At 35.9% G+C, this 21,922-nt stretch overlaps 1 protein-coding gene across 2 annotated transcripts in view; it reads right to left on the reverse strand.

Annotated features, from left to right (window-relative positions):
- Dcc (DCC netrin 1 receptor) overlaps positions 1–21,922 on the reverse strand; it is a 1,151,759-nt gene that overhangs the window by 295,052 nt on the left and 834,785 nt on the right. For both annotated transcript variants that reach the window (XM_028864828.1, XM_028864827.1), the window contains exons 10-11: positions 2,650–2,798; positions 1,122–1,260 (exon numbers count right to left, since the gene is read on the reverse strand). In XM_028864828.1, coding sequence (XP_028720661.1) covers positions 1,122–1,260; positions 2,650–2,798 — 288 coding nt within the window. The remainder of the gene's footprint in view (positions 1–1,121; positions 1,261–2,649; positions 2,799–21,922) is intronic.

Genomic DNA, 21,922 nt, shown 5'->3' on the forward strand with positions numbered 1-21,922 from the left:
GAATAACAGAATCAGACGGTTGGGTAGAAGAATTACATTAAAATTAATACTGAAGTGGCCTAACAGTAAAACACCCTTTTGAGGAAAATTGCAAATGAGCATCACTTCTGTGTTCTTTTTGCTGTATCCTTAAAAACATGCATGTCTTTCTTCATGCTATTGATATTCCGTGGAGTATCTACCTCAACACTTTCCCAGATTAAAGAATGTTAGGTCAAGAATCAGAAATTGAAGGCATTTTAATCCAAAATATCAATAATTTATAGAACTAAACATGCTAACAGGGAATCCATGCTGGCTACGGCTGGCTCTTGATCTGTTTTAGTATTCATGGGAGCCATGCAATTCAACTCCTGCTTGAATCTCCACAGTCCCATCCCAAACCTTATACTAGCCTGTAACATTTATTAAATTTCCCAGGCTTTCATTATCATGTATTCCTTTGGTCTCCAGTTTCCTCTGACACTATTTGGTTAAATCCATTATCTTCATTAAGATTGCTTTGTCCCTTTTATTTCATCTGAAAATTATGCCTAATCTTCCTTTTTTTAGGCAAGATAAAATAAAGGTGTCCATGTTCATGCTCACATCTAATATTTTAAGTGCATGTTTATTTATTGTTTATTTATTATAAATTATTATTTATTATATTATTTATTTATTATAAGTACATTATTTATTTAGTAAAAATCCTTTGGGGATTCATTCCAATTAATTGATATATTCCATCTATTATACTTTAATCATCTGCAACATTTACAAATGATAAATGAAGGATATATACCATCTGTATCAGTCCATTCACATAACAAATATATTTGTTTTGACCATATACAGAAATGAAAAAATACATCCATAAGAATAATTATTGATCTCACAATGTAAACCACAGTATAGAGATTATCCATTAATCCATCCTGATTCTGTGTATATATTGAAATCACAAATTTAAATTTGACTGCAGTACTGTGAATAAGTTGCTTATATTTCTTAATTATGATAAAACAATGCAAATAATATTAGTTTAAAAAACTTCAATACAGAATCAGTAACACATATGGCAACCTTTTTTTTTATCTCATGACACATATGTAAATAAAATTTCACTGTTTATCACTTACCATCAGAAAGTGTAACCACAGTTATATCGTCGGTAGATACTCCTGGCCCATAACGATTATAAGCTAAGAACCGAAGAGTATATTCCGTGAATTTTTTCAGGCCTTCCAGTTTATAAGATAGTCCATCAACCTCTATATTCTGGAGACATAAAATGCCAGAATCATTATTAAGGAAGCACATTAAAGTAGAAATGGCAGCCATTCTGTGCAATCAGTGAATTGGATGTTAGACACTTGCTCATAGAAGCAACTCTATCCCTTTAATGAATTGCTGTAAAACCATCCTTGTGTCACACACTCCCCTACTAAAGTCCAAACTACTCTGCAGACTCCGTGTTAAAACATCACCAGGCGATTTTTATAGTCATTAAGTTTCGATTTGTTTAACACCGCCCAGAGTGCTGAATAGTATGGGTTATTCCACTCAAATAGAAAGGACATTCCTGGTCTCAAATTAAATAATTCACCAAGAAATCACAGGTTGCAGTTTGCTTGATGAAATATACCCACAGATACTGAAACTCTCCAACACTTTGCCAGAGATTTTGTGTCCCCCAAATGATGTGGTGTAGACTGAAACTATCGTTAGTACTTCACAGCTGCAGTGGGGAGCTACTGAAGGCAAAGGCCATTACAGAAATCAGAACCAGTGCTTGCTAAAGGAGCTGTCATTTAGTTTTACATGATGATTTCCAGACTATCACTCTCAACATTGGGCAATATACCTCTTGACTTTTTTTTACATGAACTGCAGAAAGGCTTGTATAAAATTGGATGGGGGAATATAGGTTAAAATTAAGAGATAAGAGTGACATCAAACAGCCAAGGAAAAAAGAATTACTGATTACATAAGATCAGTTTATCCAATGCTGTCTTTAAAAGTTACTAAGAAGTAGACTTCAAATATTTCTAGTTAAATATCTGGCAAATTTGTTTCAAATGACAATCCTGATTAGGCATTTTATACAGAATCATAAAAACTATTTTATACTTGCTAATCTTTACAAGCAATATCCTAAGACCATTTTCCTTTATCATTAACTTCTCTCTCTCTCTCTCTCTATATATATATATATATATATATGTGTGTGTGTGTGTGTGTGTGTGTGTGTGTATTTATATGTATGTATATATATGTGTGTATCTTTCCATATAAAGTGATAATTTGGAAGAATCTCAATAGTCATGCATATGACTACTCTAAACACAAAGCAGATCATTCATAGGTTGAGCAATTAAAAAGAATATCTCTGGGTATAGTATATGGCTACCCATCCTGGCCCAAGCTACTATAGTCAAAACCAAAACTGGTATTCTCATTATGAACTTCACCCTATTGTCTTTTACCTCTTTCATCAGCACAGTGCAATGAAATGGTTTAAAATTTCAAGCAAAACGTACTTAGAATCAACCAGCTATTCAATGATCATGTAAAAAGATGAACTGTTTCAGGATCTGGCAAGTGCCCTGTCTTTGTCCCTAGAGACATCCAGGGTATAGAAGGCATGTGGCTCCTTTCTTTACTCACCTGTTCTTTTCCTGTGGACACTTCAGTGCAGAGCAATCTATAACCTTGGACTGGACCATTTGCATAGGCAGGGGGTTCCCATGTAATAAGAATTGAGGTAGGTGAGGTAGATACAGCATGCAGGTTTTCTACTGGCCCTGGAACTTGCACTGTATATAAAAGAAATTGATGCAGATAAGACATGTTGCTTTCTCAAAACAAATATGTACTCTGTATAGGTAGAAAAAAATAAAGGATGTTGCACTGTTTATAGAGTTGTATAAGACAATAATGTTAAAGTATAATAAGAAAGTACAAAAATGAAACTTTTGCAATCACTTAATTTTGTTTCAAGGGAAAGATTATATAAATTGAATTGCTCATTTTGTTTTATAGTTAATGTGAGAAAGAACTAAGATTCTTAATCTAAACTCTTTTTTTTTTCCAGATCTGAGGACCGAACCCAGGGTCTTAGGCTTGCTAGGCAAGCGCTCTACCATTGAGCTAAATCCCAAACCCTAATCTAAATTCTTAATCTAGAAATTTTTCCATTCTATTAGTAAACTTTTGCATGTATATTGCTAATATCTACAGAAGGAAAAGGAAAAGACAATAGCATATTTGATTATGATTCTGTATTCAAATAAACAACACACCTACGCACAATTTATCACATTGTCTTTAGGTCAGCAATTTAACATGTAGTTGATTCTAGCTCTTTTAACTTTTTGTAAATGATTTCATTTTCAATTTACCTTTTCCATTTTCTCTCATCACCATTACTTAATCAGAAATAAATACTTTGTTTACTAATGAAATTAGATAGTACAGAACCATCATCCTTAATCAAAAACACTTCAGTTGTATTTGAAGAGTCAGAAATTTTCAGATTTTGATGTAAGTAAATGCCAATATTTCTCTCTAGTTTTGCATTTAATATTTTGATGAGCAAGTAGATTCACACATTTATGATCCATGATTCACTATTATCCCCAATTGTTTTGAGATTCGAATATTTCCAGAGGTAACTGCAAAGACTTTTTTTTTTAACCTTACATCATCTGTCCTTGTAATCCCATCCCTTCATTTATTTGAACTTTTCTTTTTTTCTGGCATAATATTGTCCTGAATTTTCCTGATTCGGCCCTCATTTTAAAAATCAGACTCTTTTCTAAAGCTTTCTGGTTCTTTTTTAGCAAGTAACGGTATTGAAAACAAAGGTTTTAATATGAAGTGTTTTCATTACTGCTTGAGTGTCAACTTCTCTAGGTCCTTTTGTTGAACAGTGCTGAGAAACCTGCCTATAAGCATACACACACATACACTCATGTTATGTATCTGCATATATACACATGCATGAACAGCACATACTCCCTTTGTGTTCTTTTCAGAGGTATTCCAGTCTGGTGAGCATTTGTCTATGACGGTGTTCTACTCTGTACACACAACTTAAGGGATACTGCTGTCAATCAGAGGATGTCACTGCATGTCGCTCTTTATTGTAATATAAATAGAATTGCATTTCAAGAACTCCATGGGAAAAAAGGAAAGAAATACAATAAAACATGTCCCCTGATGCATAACTTCTTTGTCATAGATCAGCATTTTAAAGAATTGTAATAGAAATAAAAGTTACATATGCTTTATGAGTGCTTGAATATTTATATGAACAGTGGACATATTCAAGAATATTTCTTTCTGCATTACAATCTGTTACTCCTCAAATTAAAAAAGAGGAAGATGGGAGCCAACCACTAGAACTAGTCATTTGCTTAAGACATGTACTAAACATGCAATGGTTAAGATTTTGAGACAGATTTTAACGAGCCCAGTCTTGGTTTCCCAGGGTAAATCTAGGAACCTAGGAGACTAACACATATGTAGTAGAATAGAAGAGCAAATGATTAGTTACTGCTCAGTTGTCTCATAATGGGTTGGAAGGAAATAATCCAAATGCATACTGTTTCAACATATTTTTTAAATGAGTTTTGCTTTTCACCTCACTCATTAGGTAGTAGGTGACAACTTTGCAGAAAAAAAAAAACAGAGTATTAAGAGTGAGTGCTAGACATATTCTGGGATAAGAAATGTGGCATGAGCAGTTAAGAATGACTCCTCTTGTCCAGAGTAAAGCATGCGAGAAGAGCAAACTGAGAAGTCTTTCCAGCAGGACAGGCTGTGCAGCAACAAGAGAGGGAAGATGTATACCCATGTATCTTCATTGAAGACAATCATTAGGATTATAGGAAGAGAAAAATCATTAAGACTTGGGAACCAGGAAGATGAGATATGCCAAATTCATAGCCATTTCCAGAAGGTATCATAAAGAATTACATTGTAGGGTTATATACATCTCATGGTTGTGAATCCCTGAGAATGATATGAGGTTATTCTTCTAGATGATCTTAGTGGCTGCTACTTGGTATCATAGGATTTCCAGTGAAAATACTCAAAATACTATCTAGATTCTCTAATAATGGAAACAACTATTTTTTTCAATAGGTTATGCACAAAGCTTGCTACATAGGAATTGTTTTAGAAATTTGTGTCACATAAATATCTTCAGGTAAAATTACCAATCCTATCATTAGTGAATAACCTAAAGCATTTTATGTAGTGTAGTCATTATTTATTAACGAATACAAGTGATTAGTTAATACAAGTGATCACAGATATCTTTAGAAACATGATGAGAATAAGGTTGGAATATGTAACTATGTGTGCATTTGAGCCTGTGTGCTTTGTAATTGATATTTATGTATTTTAAATGCTGTTGATTATGGAACATCATGTCACTAACACCCTAATTTGGACCTAGTTGCCATGGGTAGTGCCAGCCCTCATCATTTATTCATCACTTGTATTTGTCTGTGTTGCTAATGGTCATTGGATACTGTTCAGGAAAAACATAGGTATAGATTTTTAGAAGAATTCCAAACAGATATAATAGACACCAGAAGTGCCAAAGACAATTCAGAACATTTGGTTCAAGTGTTTGACTTACTACCAGATAATGGAGAACATTTACTTTTCTTGGGTGAGGTCTCAATACTAAGGGGTTTTTTTGCCTTAAAATATAATTTATGGTTTTATAACATGGGAAGAATTTAATTGATACTCTCATTTATTAAAATTAAAACATCATAGCCATATATATTTGAATATACTTATATATCAAAGATTAAACATAGTTTTCAATGAAATTCCAAGACTCTGATTGAGATTAAAACACTGGGTTTAAGACATTCTTCTAAATAGCTCCTTCCCTCAGATCAAGACACTGGGATTCAGTTAAGTTTTAGGTGGTTATTATTCATAAAAGTGCTATAAATTTAGCTTCAAAAATTTTGTGGCATTTTTCTTTTGAATTATAGCCCTATTTATATATGTGGATAATATATTGTTTCATATGAATTATGGGTGTATATTTACATATACATGAGTATTATGCATGCAAACAATTATACTTGTATTGAGGTACTTATCTAGAAAATATGTTGAAATAAAATTTATGTGGTAAAACATATGTGATATGTGCATATGAGTTGCACAGAAGAGAAAAACTAAAAGGAATTCTCACAAATGTTCAAAAACCAGTAGTAGATGTGAAATCAGTACAGTTAACAGCTTCAGCCTTCCATTTCATTACATTTTAGTATGTCAGTCAAGAAACTTAATGGGTTTAACTGCTCATCACTTCCAAGATGTGTTTAATAGCCTCTACTGATCCCCTCGGACAATAATTTAGTGGCAAACTACATCTAATTTCTCTCCATCTCAGTTTGAGTTACCTATTTCTTCAAATAACGAAATGACTTCAGGATAGAGGAATAATCTATGCCAGTAACTCATCAATCAATGTCAGTCCATCCAACTACATTTTAAATTTTCAATATTGCATTTCAGTAGAAATTCTTTGTAACACCTGTGTCTAAGGACAAGTTAGATAGTTAAAGCAGTAAATGAAATATATTAGATGTCATAGTTTACATTGAGGACAGAAATTTGTGGGTATATATGGTTATATGTTTTATATGATAACAGAGCATATTATAATAAGACCTTGTGGTATATTAACCTTGAAATGACATGTTAGTCAAATCCTTATGAGCATTTGCTTTTATGTATGTGTGCACACCACATGTGGACCTGCTACCCTTAGATGTCAGAAGAGAGTGTTCATTCTCCTGGAATTTGGAGTTACATGAGTTTGTGAGCTACCATGTAGGTGTTATGTACTAAACCTGAGTCCCCTACAAGAACAATGGATGCTCTCAACATCTAAGCCATTTCTTTAGACTCATATTCAACTTTTAATCAAAGACTAGTGTTTATAAAGTTGGTATGTTTTTATAGTGGGTACTTTTCACATTTTCAATTATGAGCATTTTAAGAGAATTGTGGTTCATATTGTTAAACCCAATAGCATTTTAAGTTTTATATTATGTTCTTGATCAAGAAGTCATAGAACATATGGACACCTATGGACAGTTACCTCCTCGATCCTTCCCTTTCCCTTGTCATATTTATTCAAGTATCTGCTTATGTATGATGTGCTTTCCTGGATTGCCAAAGCCTAAATTGTTATTATTATTATTATTATTATTGACCCCTAATTTTCTAAAATATTGGGAGTTTCAATAATCTATCCCAAGCAAGAGTATGACTCTAAAGGTTTGAAGCCAATGCTTCAGGAAGATAAAGACATGCCACAGAATAAGAACGCTGGATGAGCTAATGTCTCTCAGCCATTACACTGATGGATCACAGCAGGAGATCCAAAATGGAGACAAATGTTAGTGTCAGTGACTATGCAGTTGAACATCTGAATATTTAAAGTTTTTTTCTTTTAAATGACTGTAAAGTACAATGAGTTCTAATGTTCCTAAATTGTCAATTTAACAGCTATTAATTCTGAAGGACCAAAGAAATGTCTGATTTTTAAAAAAATGAAAATAAAAAGACATTGTATGTGTTGTCATTCAGATGATGACCTGTAAGTCATATACCCTCAAGTCAGGACAGAAATCCAAAGATGATTCTCTTTATCTGCTTAATAATTCAAATGTGATTTGGAGGTGAGTTTTAAAGATGATAACAGGAATCTAAGTAGTCATCTGTAGTGATCTGAATGGATTTTGCCCACCACAAAGCTTTTGTCTTGTAAGGAGAAATTTTTACTCCAATGATTTCCTAAAAGAATGTTTTACATGCAAGTCATTTCTGAAACTACTCACAGTTATTGATAATAAAGTGCATGCTTTGATTGCCTCTTTGGTTCTTTAATCCTGTATTTAACAGCTTTAGTGATATTTATATGAAATCTGTTTCTATTCTATATGGGTAAAACAACATCAAAAAGCCTACTGGCAATGTAATTATCACTATAATGAATCATGACTGAACTATACACATTTAGGAGATATGATAGTAATTTGGCAAGGAAGAAGCAAGAAAAAAAAATGTGGGATAGGCTTCTAGTAAGAAACCACAGGAGTATTAAAGGTTTTGCTTGGAGAAAACAATTATTATCCCTTCATTATGCTTTTAGTTGTAATAAGCACCTTTTGGCTAAAGCATGATACATTCATTAGTGTCGTTGTGTATATAAGTATGCATAAACAGTGTATAGATACAGCTGCATAAAAATACACACAATGTGTGACATGTATAACATATAACTTGTGTATTACTTAAGGATATACAGTTATATGTGGTTATATGTTTTATCTATATATACATATATATTATAGTTGAATATAAACAACCCTAATGAGTCACAGTAAAGTTGAAGTAGTCTAATATTTGTGTTGATTAAAAGGAGTGACCTCAGGATAAGAAACTGCTTGGAAGATACCTCCAAATTTTCACTAAAACAACCAACTATTAACATATCTTCAGGAAGCATATGAATTATATTGAATTTCACTTTTTAAAACAATGCCAAGAAATGAAAAGTATGGCAGAGATTCCTGACCCTGTGTTGGAGTTCTCAAACATGATTTTTTATTTAATAACTTTTACATAATTATTTTTGGTATGAATATTTTGTCTTCATGTCTATGCACCATGTGCATAACTAGTGCTCAAGGAAAATCGAAAAGGATATTGGATCCCCTGACAGTGGAGTTATGAAAACTTTAAGCGGCCTTGTGTGTGGTGGGAATTTAACTCAGATCCTCTGGAAGAGGAGCCAGAGCTCTTAACCCCTGAGGGACCTCACCAGTCTCCAAGATTGCAACTTATTTACACTGAGGATTTAGAAGTAAACTGTTTTTGTGATCTAGAAAAATTAAGCACAACATTAAAAATTGAGAAGTTAAACTAAGTTTCAAATAAAGTGTTTAATTTACCAAATCTCATGTGACATTTATGTCATTGGCTGCTTGAGGTTATACAAACGTGATTATGCTTACCCTAATGTATCACCCCGGATAAGTTGGACAAGGACAAGCTGGCTTTTAGTTGTACTTTATGTCTTTTTTTTTGTGCTTTCTGAAGAATATTTTATGGTAGATATTTTCAAGAATGATATCCAAGCACAGTATAAGGATATAAAATACTTAGAGATTTATAAGAGGCTCTTATAGTAGATGGTAAGGACAGATAGCTAAACATATAGCAATTCTATAATTCAATCAATCCAGTAATTATTGTTTAGTCACCAGAGATGAGAATGTAGATTCTTTGCCAAAAACTATTATTGAAAAAACAGTTAAGATTTACATTGGTGTAAAAAATATAATGTCTAAGGAAGAAAGAAGAATTTGATGAATTAGGAAATATTAACATGAATGAATCTGATGGGTAATGTATGGTGGTGGCTTTTCTAGAACAAGCTGGTAAGGGGGAGCAGCTGTCACATCCTTAGATGAAGACTTCAGATGATCACAACTTCAAGTAAATCTAGTGAGCGTAATTCCAATGGGAAGTAAATGATGACAGAAGCTCATCACATGGTCAGGACACGAGTTACTTTTTGTACTACCAATTTTAGAAAAGTGTGGTATCACTCATGAAACTCAAAGACAGCTCAAAGCACACCCACCTTTTTCTCAATATGCTTGTCTAACATTCAGTTTGATTAAGTATGACAGCCCTTGGAAAGCTGAGGCAGGAGGATTATGAGTTCAAGCATACCCTTGGATACAATCTTTAAAAAAATCAAATATGAAAAAAATTGTCTACAAAAATGAAGTTTCAAAATAATATTCTGAAAAACTGCGAAGAACTTTAGCCATTTCAAATAGAAATAGTGAAGAGTGAACATTGACTCTTGGGTAACTGCCAAAGAACAAAAGTGTCAGGAATCAAACACCTGAGTCCTGAAGTAAAATCCTTTTTGCTATTTAATAACAGCACAGCATGGGGCCAAAACACATATATTTATGAGCGTGACTTTTATTAGTGTCGTATATAAATAATCAAATGCAAATAATCATAGAAAGATTATAGGCTATTACACAGAAAAAAAAAATCATCCCAGGTAGCCAGTAGCTAATGTTACTGCTACAGGGTTCTTGATCATTTCCTGATTTCTGTTGCCTTCCTATACAATTAGAAAAAATGTATTTTTCCTCTTCCTAATTGCAGGATTTTTAGAAGAATTTGAATGGATGTTAAATATGAGAGGAAGCCAGTTCTGTACTGAAGAAATGTCTACTGGGATATAGAAGGAATTCTTATCGGGATTATGTTTATCAATCTCACCTGGCAAAGAGACGCCCTCATAAAAGAGCAATGATTTGTCTACAATAAAAACCGAGACTTTCCGTCTTCTTGTATATACCCACATAGAGTTACATTCACTGTTTTGTTTTCATAATAGGCAGAGGTCAAGTTATTGTTCCATTCCTATTGATTCATCATAGGTGGAGTCTTCAGGAAGTATATTTCCTGGCCTTTTCTTGCTTCACACTGATTTGAGACTCACATATACTTCAGGATCATATTTCTGCACACAAAATCTAGGCTCTCTATAAATAGATAAGTACAGAGAAGCAGGTGTCTTCAGCTTATGCACAGCCCAGAGTGTTTCCCATGGTGATAATGTAACTAAGTCCCCACAGCCTTTCTTGATATCAGCTTGTGCTGTGGTCAGTACGGGAGGAATCGTTATCTGATATTTGTAGTTTTAATAGAGTTATAAAAGACATGTATAGATTGCTCTTATAAAAGAACTTCACTGCCATTTGTTAGAAGAGAAGGAAACAACAATCTCTTCTAGACAGCTCAGAGAGCAGATTTTTCTACATAACAACGAAAAGATCCTACCCTGAAAGATACAATCTCTTTGGGGATGCAATTTATTGTTTATCTATTTCTGCCCTTTAAATGCTAAGCAACTGCCTTGGATAAACTGGTTGGTTGGGGAGGTACTATAAATTTAAGGGAAAAAATTAGAAATCTATTCTCTTAACATAAGTTTCTCAGAAGTCAGAGGTCTGGACTACCCTGATACAGCAAATGCCAGAAGGTCACATCTAATTAATATTTGATAACAAAGGCAAGCAGAATATGTACAACCTCAGGAGTCAGAGACCCTAGATCCAAATCAATAAACTTCTCTCAGACTATGTGTACAAGGTTAAGATTTTTAAGGACTTTGAACTTGAATTACCTTATTTTGTAACATAGAGTTCATATAGGTCCTACCTTGCTGTAAAGATTAATAATGATTCATTCATAGTTCATAACAAAAATAAAATTATTTCTAAATATTAACCAAATGTTATAGTGTTACAGGTACTATGATAGTTGATGGGGAACACAATAAAATATTTCCATAGGACCAACAGTCCAAGGAGGCAAGAGAAACAAAGAATCAGGAGCAAGAGAGTTCAAAATGGAGAGGAGTGCTAAAATTGCCAGAGGCAAACATACCAGGCTTTTTAAAGTCTGTATCTTTTCTATCCTTTAAGACTCACAAAAGAATTGATGGCTTTAGGCACTCTGTTCCCATCCTACTACACAGAGCAAATTTAAAGGGATAAATGTGGGCATTGGAAGCATAGTTGTTAAATATTCTGGAATCCAAAAGAGAGAGAAGGACAGCCTTACCCAGAATGATGTTTGTGGTGCTGAAGAGACCAAAAGATTCATGAGCATCTCTTTCAACTGATAGGAGAGGGCAGAGTAGGGAGACTGCAGTGAGGCTGCCTATGGGGCTGACATGTAGAGCTGGTCACTTGAGTGCTGCTCTCTGAGATGAGAGGCACTGTTAACACAGAACACTGGACCAGAGTGTGAGCATTGCTGTGTAGGGTGGGTGGGAGACTATCAGAGCTTTCATCCCTTGCTATGTTCCCAGTGCTTGGCCATGCACTCAGGGGGCTTCTACCCCTAACTATAGTCCTAGGCTAGAACATCTCTCCATCTGTCTTTCTCCTACATTTTCTTGTGCCCCAGTTTGTTAACTTCTCACCATATATCTATGAAATGGACTCACCCAAGCTGCTCAATTGTCTTTATTTATTTCCTCTGCTTATTTCCTTCTTTTTTCTCATATACACTCATGGCTTTTCAGGAACATCAGGTGGCCATTTCTGATGATTTTTTTAAATTTATTTTCTTCTCTGTTTCTGTCTAACTTAGAGCCTGTAAATGTCAACTTTGATAATTTTCAAGGCATTAAAAATAATTGCCCTAATTGACAGGTGAGACTGTCCCAATGGTATATTCTCTTTCCAATAAGTGGATGTGCATATTGAAATTTTTCTTATACTTACTTCCTTGATGCTTGGGAATGGAAGGGGAGATTAAAAATCATTCCTAGCAGCAGCAACAATAAACATTTCAGTTACAATGAACCTGGAGAGACATCTGACCTTGAAGATCCTGAAATTAATATTCACTCTGTGATTCTGCTGACATTTATCTCCAAGAAGCACCTTTAATGCCCTTACACATACACACATCCCAGAGAAAGACTGATAATCACACAGGGCAGAAAACCTGGCTTGTCCCATATCACCAGGAAGCATCTCAAAGGCCCTCGGTCTGTTGACTGAACCACCCTGAGGATTAAGTTTATTTTATTTTCAGTATTCAAAAGATAAGAAGTTTATTAACCACTTGGAAGATTCAGGCTTGTCCAGAGATAGCAGTATCAGAACAGAGTTGGGCAGTAAATCACAGAGGTAGAAGAGAGGCTTCAGGTAAAACCTAACACAGTGACACACACCTACTGCTGCTCATCCAAACAGCTCTCTGTGTCCCTCAGCCATTGCTTTGCTTATATTCCCACTGATGATGAAAGTATGACATCAATTGGAAGGGCATGATTTTAATTTGCCTTCAAAGGACACTAATCATCTTGAATAAATGTGGACTGAAGTAAAGAAAGTTCTGGTGATATGTGATATATGAATGTTAGATACAGATACCAGAAATTATTTGGGGGGAATGGTTAGGTTCAAACTTTAGATCTCACCAACTTTGAAACTCAATTTAACGTAAGACTGGCAACCTTCCAAACTTCTCCTTAGCCTAAATTAGCCACAAGAATACACATGTAAGCCATCTCCAGGTAAAAACATATGTGATCCATAATTGCTCACATGTAGCCTAAATCATCTGGCAGTCTGTTGAAAAGGTGTAAGTGACATGTCTAAAATTTTAATATTATATATTTCATTCAGACATGATGTATCATTTCAACTATTGATAACAAAATGTAATGGCATATCTTAAATTTTTATGATATGTTTTGGCATAAAATCTGTGTTTTATAATTACAACAATCCTTAATTGAGGAAAGCCAGTATCCAAATGATCGGTGGCCACTGTGATTAGTGGCCATCATTCTGAATGAGCAATGCAGATACAGATAACTCTATTAGATCCAAACATTTATGATAGGAATGCAGAAAGCAATTAAATAGTTCCAACAGGTAGGTAAGGACAAAAAAGAAAAATGAAGACATAAAGCAATTCATATTCCAACTTAATAGTTAATTATGTTGTTAAATTTAAATAGCAAAACTATGAGTGATCTGTCAAAAACATTATGCTATACTCAAATACTGTTTTGGCATACATCAGACAACTGGAAGTAAAATAACAATGCATTTAGGGTAATTCTAAGGTTGTTTGTAAAATACAAGTTGATTAAACACCTGGATAATGAAACAGGGATTTGATTTCATGGCAAAACTCTAGTAAAACTTAGTTATAAGAAGACCTTAGGGATAGGATAAAAAAAATATGTGTTCAATATGCTTCTCTAAATGTAAGTAAGCATATACCACCAAGGCTGTTGTAATCCGATAATGTCAGGTGTCAAAAATATATTATTGTTATAGATGTGATTCCTGTACCAACTTTTAGCAGTGGTGAATTGATATTTTCCTTTACCCATTCTCCAAAATTGTTGCATTTGATCTTAGTTGCATAAACACAGCTCTGTGATATGAATATTATTGTAGATCAAACCCAAGTGTTAATTCTATTAATTTTGTCATATTTAATTTTCTCAAAGCTGGTACAGGAGTTGGTTTGAGCAAGAATTCTGGCTGAGAAACTGTTTTATAAGAACGGGAAATTGCCCTGGTTTAAAGTCAATAGATATTAAGATAATGGCATATAATTGGTGTGTAAGATCATAAATCTTGGAATTGTAAAGCTACGTAGGCATTGATATCTGGGAAGAAACATTGATGGGAAGATTATACATTTATTTAAATTTTTTTTATTATTTATTTAAAAAAATGCACATATTGTGTTTTGATCATCCCATTTCCTCCTCTCCAGTTCCTACCCCATCCTGCTCACCATTTTCTTATCCAACTGCATGTGCTATTTTTTTTTCTAAAAAACCCAGTTTCCTCTTAGGTCTGCCTGTAAGCGCACAGGTGTAGGACAATGTATTCTAGTATGGATAGCCTCTAAGGAGTCTCCCTGAAAACAAACAAAAACCAAAAACAAACATCACAAAAATGTGATGGCCCTCCCCATCACAAAGGTTTGCCTCTGATAGAGTTACCTATATCTGCATTGCTCATTCAGAATGGTGGCCACTAATCACAGTGGCCACTGTTCACTTGGATACAGTTTTTCCTCAATTAAGGATTGTTGTAATTATAAAACACAGATTTTGTGCCAAAAATATCATAAAAATATATTCAACTCTCCTTCTCCCAGCAGCCATCAATTGCCAATAGGTCCTCAGACAAAGTAGGACTTAAGAGTTCATTCTTCATCCATCCAGTCATGGTAACCTACATAGTTCATAGCTGGATAAAGCTGTTGATGACTTTTTCCCCTTGGTAGTATGGCTCACACCTTCTACTATGAATCTGAATCAAGTTAGCAGGTAGGACTGAAGCGTCCAAGTAAGCCCCAGCTTGATTTTTCCATGTCCTATGATGTATATAGGTGTTGTCTTCAGTGACAGCAGTTTAACATCAAGTTCTAGAGGGTAGCCAAGAACAACAGCGATGGCCTGTCATTTTTGGTGATGGAACTTATGAGCATGCACTGAACAACAGCTTGCAAAGAGGCAGTGGCCATTTTTTGTAATAGCTTATGGTATCTGAAGAGGCTTTGTCCCCCAGTATAGGCTAACTCAGTTTTATCATACGTGGGTAAGGAGTGAAAATCTGAGTGTGTGGTCTATGGCAGTACAGTCCTACCTGATAGCATCACCTGAGTCTGTATCAAGCAAACTCTATTCTTTTCCTAGTTTCATTAGCAGCTTAGTTTTCAGTCCTCAATGTCCATGAGGTACAAGGCCCTACAGGTCTAAAGGAAGAGATCTCTAGAGAGAAGAACCCATCAAATATAGTCTTAAGGACATTGGAGATGTCACAACACCAGCATGTTTTGTCTGGTCTTTGTTGCTGTCACTTGTTTTGTAGTTTTTCCTGAGAGACAAAAAGTAAATGTATTTCAAAATTTAAAAGTCAACATATTAATTCATTGAAAAAAATCTTCCTGAGAGATAAAAACCGAACCTATTTAAAAATAGAAAAGACAACATATTCATTCATTAAAAATAAATGCAATTTGCTTGATTAAATTGCATTCAATATTTCTAATGATTTTTGAATAGTTCTCCCCAAATCCACGTGATCTTGCAATTGTAGAATGTACCCTTCTTTGGAATAGGATCTTTGTAGATACAATTAGTATGGCTGATATGAGCCCTAAATCTAATATGAACATGCAGAGACTCAAAATTAGGGAGAATGCTATGGGATGATCTTGACAGGCTGCAGACATTAGCCAAGAAATGCTTTTCCTTGCCAGAATACACCAGCAGCCAATAAAAAGTAAGGAAAAACTTTATTCCCCTAGAACCTAGAGATGGAGTACTGACACTTGATACTTAACAGGCTCATGATGGTGAGAAACCATCTTTCTATTATTTAAGTCACCCACTAAGTGGTGCTTTCTTAGATAGATGAGTCAGTATGATCCCTCATAAAAATAAACCAAGTGCTGGGTTGTGGTGGTATATACTTTTAATCCAAGCACTTGGGAGGCAGAGGCAGGAGGATCTGTGTGAGTTCAAGTCCAGCCTAGTCTACAAAGAGAGTTCCAGGATAGCCAAAGTTATTGCTCAGAGAAGCCCTGTCTTGAAAAACAAACAAACAAAACAAGAAATAAGAATCAGAAAGGGAAGGTCATATGATAGCCTAGCATGGACCCTAGGCCATTTGTTTACAATCTCATTGTAGCTTTAGGAAGAAGAGGTATAATTATGTCTAGTCTGCTTCTTAACACAGAAGAGTGTGAGTCTAGAATCTAAACATAGCACTGAAGAGCCCACCAGTTTATTGATCCATCTGTGTCTGATGTTAAGCTCTATAGACCCCAAGTTTGTCCTTTGTGAAGTTCAATATTGGCAAGCTACAATGTCAAAGTCCTTTATAGATTTAACAACATACTTGGCACTGGGTAAACATTTTGGCATCTGGATGGTCCTGAATGCATAGCTCCTCTCCTACCAGTTTGTTCTAACGTTTGAAACGGGCTCAAAGAAAAGGGATGTTGAAAGTCAGCAGCCAAATGTTTCTTGAATTCTGTACCTTCCACTTGGCCCTATACTAGACTTCTGCATATGTGATTGTAATGCAGTGATACAACATTCAATTTGAACCTATAGATCATTGTGATTGGCATCCCATTAGAATTCTGCCTCCAGTTTAATGAACACTGGCAAAGTACACATCAGAGAGCAGGCTGGCTATCACCTAAGACTTAGGTTGGCATTGACCTAACACTTTTGGATGGGATCCTTTTAAACTCTTGGCAGCTGGAAAACTGGGCTGGAGATCTGAAACCTGCTTTTCAGTCAGTTCTCTCTTGGTATCAGCCACATCAAATTATACCTTATGAAACTGACAGCAAGGTTTTGAAAGCGAGAATTTCATATGACTGGCAAGCATTTGAACACATGTTCATAGCACTATGTATGTAGCTGCCCCCCCACCCATGAGGGATGTGTAAGGGTATAGATGCTTCAGTAGGTTGTGAAATAAAAAATTCTTCATGTTTTCCAAATACTGCCTGTCTTTGAACCAATATAGAAGCTAAATACTGCATTCCACTGGCCATTAGCCTGTTTGCATGTGGCATTTTATTTGCTTTCATAGTCAAATTATTAAGTTTAAGTTCACAGTCCAAATGAATATGAATATATATATATATATATATCTGCAAACACTTAACTTACCAAGTTAAAAGTATTCATATTTGTTACTCGTATACCTCTCTTCTTTTAATACATGACCTAACCTGTTTTTCTCCCTCAGTTTTCAAATTCTAATGATTCATATATGTTCTGAAGAGCAAGACCTACAAGTAAGCCCTATTTCAATCTTTTCTACCATCCCACATCCAGCAGCATGCCTTATTCCTAACCCACAAAAGAATCTTGAGTCCTGAGAACTCTCCACTTCCACTACTGTGGAAACCTAAATTATCTCCAAGATCCCATTTAATCTTGAGAACTGTATTAAGCCATACTCTCCTCCCCAGATTCCCCTCCCGGAGAAGTTAAAGCCAGATTCCAGACATCTCCAAGTAGAACCTACCACTTCCCAATCCCCGCTGCCATACTTCCTCTTTCCCTGGCACAGCCCAGACACCTTTGATTTCTTCCTCCCCAGGATACTGGCAATATTATTGGCTATGTCCAAGATTGTCTCCGGACCACTCCAGAGACATAAAAAAAAAAAAAAAAAAAAAAAAATCCTGTATCCAGAGAGGCTATACTTTCCCATATTATGTATATCTTCCTAATTCTGTGTGTCCTAAAGCAGTCTTGTCATTTCTTATGCTTTTAAAATTTTCTGTGTTGTCCCTCTCCATCACTGCAACACAGTACAAGGATAAGTACTTGGTTGTTAATAAACTGCCAAGTGACTGGGGCCAAGATAGAGAGTGGAGCTCTACACAAAATGATTACTTGCTGTATGGATGGATGGATGTAGGGATGGATGGATGGATGGATGGATGGATGGATGGATGGATGGATGGATGGATGGCAGGCTAAGGTTCATAGAGAGTAGAAACAAGGGCTTATGCAGGCTGAAAGACATAGCCCTGATGAGTTTGCCACAAGTAGAACTTCGTGTTTCTAACTATGTAATGAAAATCTTTTTTTCTCCTTTTTTATTAAGAGATTCTCTATTCATTCTACATATCAACCACATATTGCCCTGTCCTCCCTCCTCCCACCCCCAAGTCCTCCCAGGCAACCCCCCCCATTCCCACTTCCTCCAAGGCAAATTCTCCCATGGGGAGTCAGCAGAGCCTGGCACACTCAGTCAAGGCAGGTCCAAGCCCCTCCTCCCTGCACTAAGGCTGTGCAAAGTGTCTCACCATAGGCACTAGGCTCCAAAAAGCTGGCTCATGCACTAGGACAGATCCTGGTCCCACGGCCTGCCCCCCCCCCAAAAAAAAACAGTTCAAGCTAAACAACTGTCTTACTTATCCAGGGGACCTAGATGTGGAGCAAGGGATAACCAGCCTGCAACCCACAGCTCTAGGGAAACTGGCTGGTAAGGAGGACCCTGAGAGGGATGCAGGGATTGGCCAGTGATGGAGAAATGGATGAGAGCTGTAGGAGCAGACTGGAGGTGAGGGGGGATAATGGAGGGCAAGAGTCGGGAGAAAGAGAGCTTAGGGGAGTGGGAGGTTATCGCTGAATCAGGGGCAGAGTGGGAGAGCAAGGAAAGAGATGCCATGATGAGTGAAAACACAATGGAAATAGGGAGAAGCAGAGTGCTGGGGAGGTCCCCAGGAATCCACAAAGATGACTCCACCATAGTGCCTGAGCTGACCTACTCTGGTGATCGGATGGCTGAATACCCTAACCGTCATCATAGAACTCCCGTTCACTGACTGATGATGGTAGCAGATGCACAGATCCACGACCGGGTCCCAGGCAGAGCTCCAGGAGTCCAATTGACGGGAGAGAGGAGGGATTCTATGAGCCGGAGATATTGAGACCATAATTGGAAAAAGTGCAGAGACAACCAGCCAAACTAGTGGAAACACATGAACTGTGGACCAATAGCTGAGGAGCCCCCATGGTACGGGACTAGGCCCTCTGGATAACTAACTATAAAATGAAAATCTTAATGGAGAAATACAGGAGATGTCAAATAGCTTAAAGAAGTAGAAAAACATGTCATATTAACATGATCATATGAACAAATAGAATCAGTTGATGGAATAGTGGAAATTTGCAATAACAACGCTGAGGGCTGACAATTTGACAGAAGCAGAAAAAATATTTCAGTCATCACAACCACCATGTGAAGGTGTACTGAGGCATTCCCTTTCCAAGTTTTCATTTATTCCTTACAATATAGCTGCAAGATTGATATGATCTTCATTTTACATATGAAGGAGCTGACTTAGAAAATCTAACTTGCCCCAGTTACAGATTAAATGAAAGAGCCAGAATGAAAGCCTGGCTGACTTGAGACTCGTTGTGTATAAACATCGTTCACTGTTTCTGTTCAGTACACCTTCAGATCAGATTACAGATTTAAATAAGGTAACTGTGCATGATTTCTAACATCAGCAGTGGGCTCGGAGTTCCACAGCCCAACTTCCAGATGGTGAAATGAAAAAAAAAAAAAATTGCTCTTGATCATTTACTTCTGGGAACTAATGGCAACATTTTAACTTTCATTTTAACACCTATGGCTATCTGGAGTAATTGTCATCACCTTAAAATCTTTCCATTTCAACCCAGGGTAATTCCCCTGGCTGTAAAATGTTCTGTGATCAGAAACTGTGTCCCCACCTAACTGATTATACCTATTTTTTTGCCCCTAACAGGGAAAATTGTGCTAAAATGGAAAGAGTTTCCAAGGCATAGGAATCACTTGTGCCCATGACTGTCTCTGCCAGACATTGCCCTCCAACATAGATACAGTAAATTTATTAAAATAGTAAAATATAAGAATTTTAGATTTAAAGGGCAATTGTTCATCACATTATTCACTTGGGGGAAACATTTACAATCTACCATTTCAATAGCAGTCAGAATAGAATCCACATTTAAAAGTATTCATAGAGAAGTGATTTAAAAGCAAGCTCTATATAATTTTGATTTCGTTTTCTATCAAGTAAGTCATTATTTATCCCAGTTCCCTCCCCCTTCTTTTTTTTTCTCCTTTCTGGCCTTCTTCTTTTCTCCCCTTCCTTCCTCAATAGGGTTCAGCTAAAGCAACAATCACCAGGGTTAAGAGAAATCCCACAGGATAGGAGATAATCTTTGCCCCTATGCATCTGACAGGGGATTAACATACACTATCTGCATATAACTCACAAATGAGAGAATCACTATGTATTTCAGACTTCCCTGGAACTCGCCTTTCTCTTGCTTCATTCTTCCAAGTGCTGTGAATACAGGTATGTACTACCATGCCGGGTCCATGTTCTCAAATATTGCAAAATAATTAATACTAAAAGCTAACATGATTTGTGCATAACACTATTAATAAATTACACACTGTTTTTTGTGCTAGTTCTTGGAATGCTAACTTTATGTTGAAAAGAATAAATAAATCCCACCCCCATATATGATATTCATAAATTTATTTTATAAGTTGTTGTCACCAAAAAGTGTAGCACTAATTTCTTTGACGTTTCTATTTCTGGGGTCCTTGTTTCTTTTCCAAATTCCATATTGAGATCACCCTAAAGGCAACAGTACTATGAAGTGGGCCAGCTGAGGACAGTATAGGCAGCCCAGCCATCATCAGTGTCTTTTCTAAGAACTGAAATGAAATAATTCAGTGACTTTCCCTCCCCCAACCCTGCTCTTCTCCCAATCCTACACTGTGAGGGCACATTTGTTCCTTATGGAGATTGTGACCAAAAGACTTAATCTTGGGGACAGAGACTAGATCTCAGCAGACACTGAGCCTTGATTTGGGAGTTTCTACCTTCCTGAACTATGGGAAATATTTCATTGCTCTGAAAATTACCCAGCTGCAGTTATCTTGTTTCAGCAGCAAGGACTACATACAAATTATTTTGGTTTTCTTAAAATTTTATTTTCTATCCTAAGGACTTTACAAAAGTCTTGTGGCATTGATTTTTTGATAAACTGATGCATAAATGCTATATAGATGAAAGTGTTCTTGCTACAAGGAAGCACATTAATACAAATGGGCTTAGATGTGCCTTAGTATATTCTAGCAGGAGGGGCTTCTACAAGAAGCCTAGACCCTTGAGAATGGGCATGATACCTTGACTGGTGTTTCTCTCCTCATTTACTAATGCAGTGTTCAGACTGGCACCATCTGAGAGAATGTCCTACAATCATCAAAATGTAAGTACTGGTTTAAAAGACAGTAATTTAATTTTGACTTTAGCTTGATTTGATTTTTAGGTGTCACTGATAAGTTCAAGTGTGGCTGTTGTGACTAGAAAATGAATATTATTTCAGTACAGTTGAATGTTTAGAGACACATGGCAAGGAGGGTTACCATACTCAAAAGTACAGGTTTAGAATTTAACATAAAATATTTATTGTTGATTAGACAGAGAAAGACTGAATTTCATTGCTTTGAACTCCTTTAAATTATAAACAGCCCACCTCTCTAAAATTACTACTAATTCTTCTATTTTTATTTGGCATCATAAAAACATATCTCCCTTAATCAATAATTAAATCCAAATGGGTCTCTTAGGTCACTAAGAATGTTTAGCTATAAGTTCCCACCTATTAAAATATGTGTAGCATTGAGACTTTTGAATATATTATCAATGTCTGTTGGATTGCAAAAGACACCAACTAGTCACTCTTGTGGCGATATTGTGTTCC

Source organism: Peromyscus leucopus, chromosome 19 (assembly GCF_004664715.2).
Source record: "Peromyscus leucopus breed LL Stock chromosome 19, UCI_PerLeu_2.1, whole genome shotgun sequence".
Lineage (NCBI taxonomy): Eukaryota > Metazoa > Chordata > Mammalia > Rodentia > Cricetidae > Peromyscus > Peromyscus leucopus.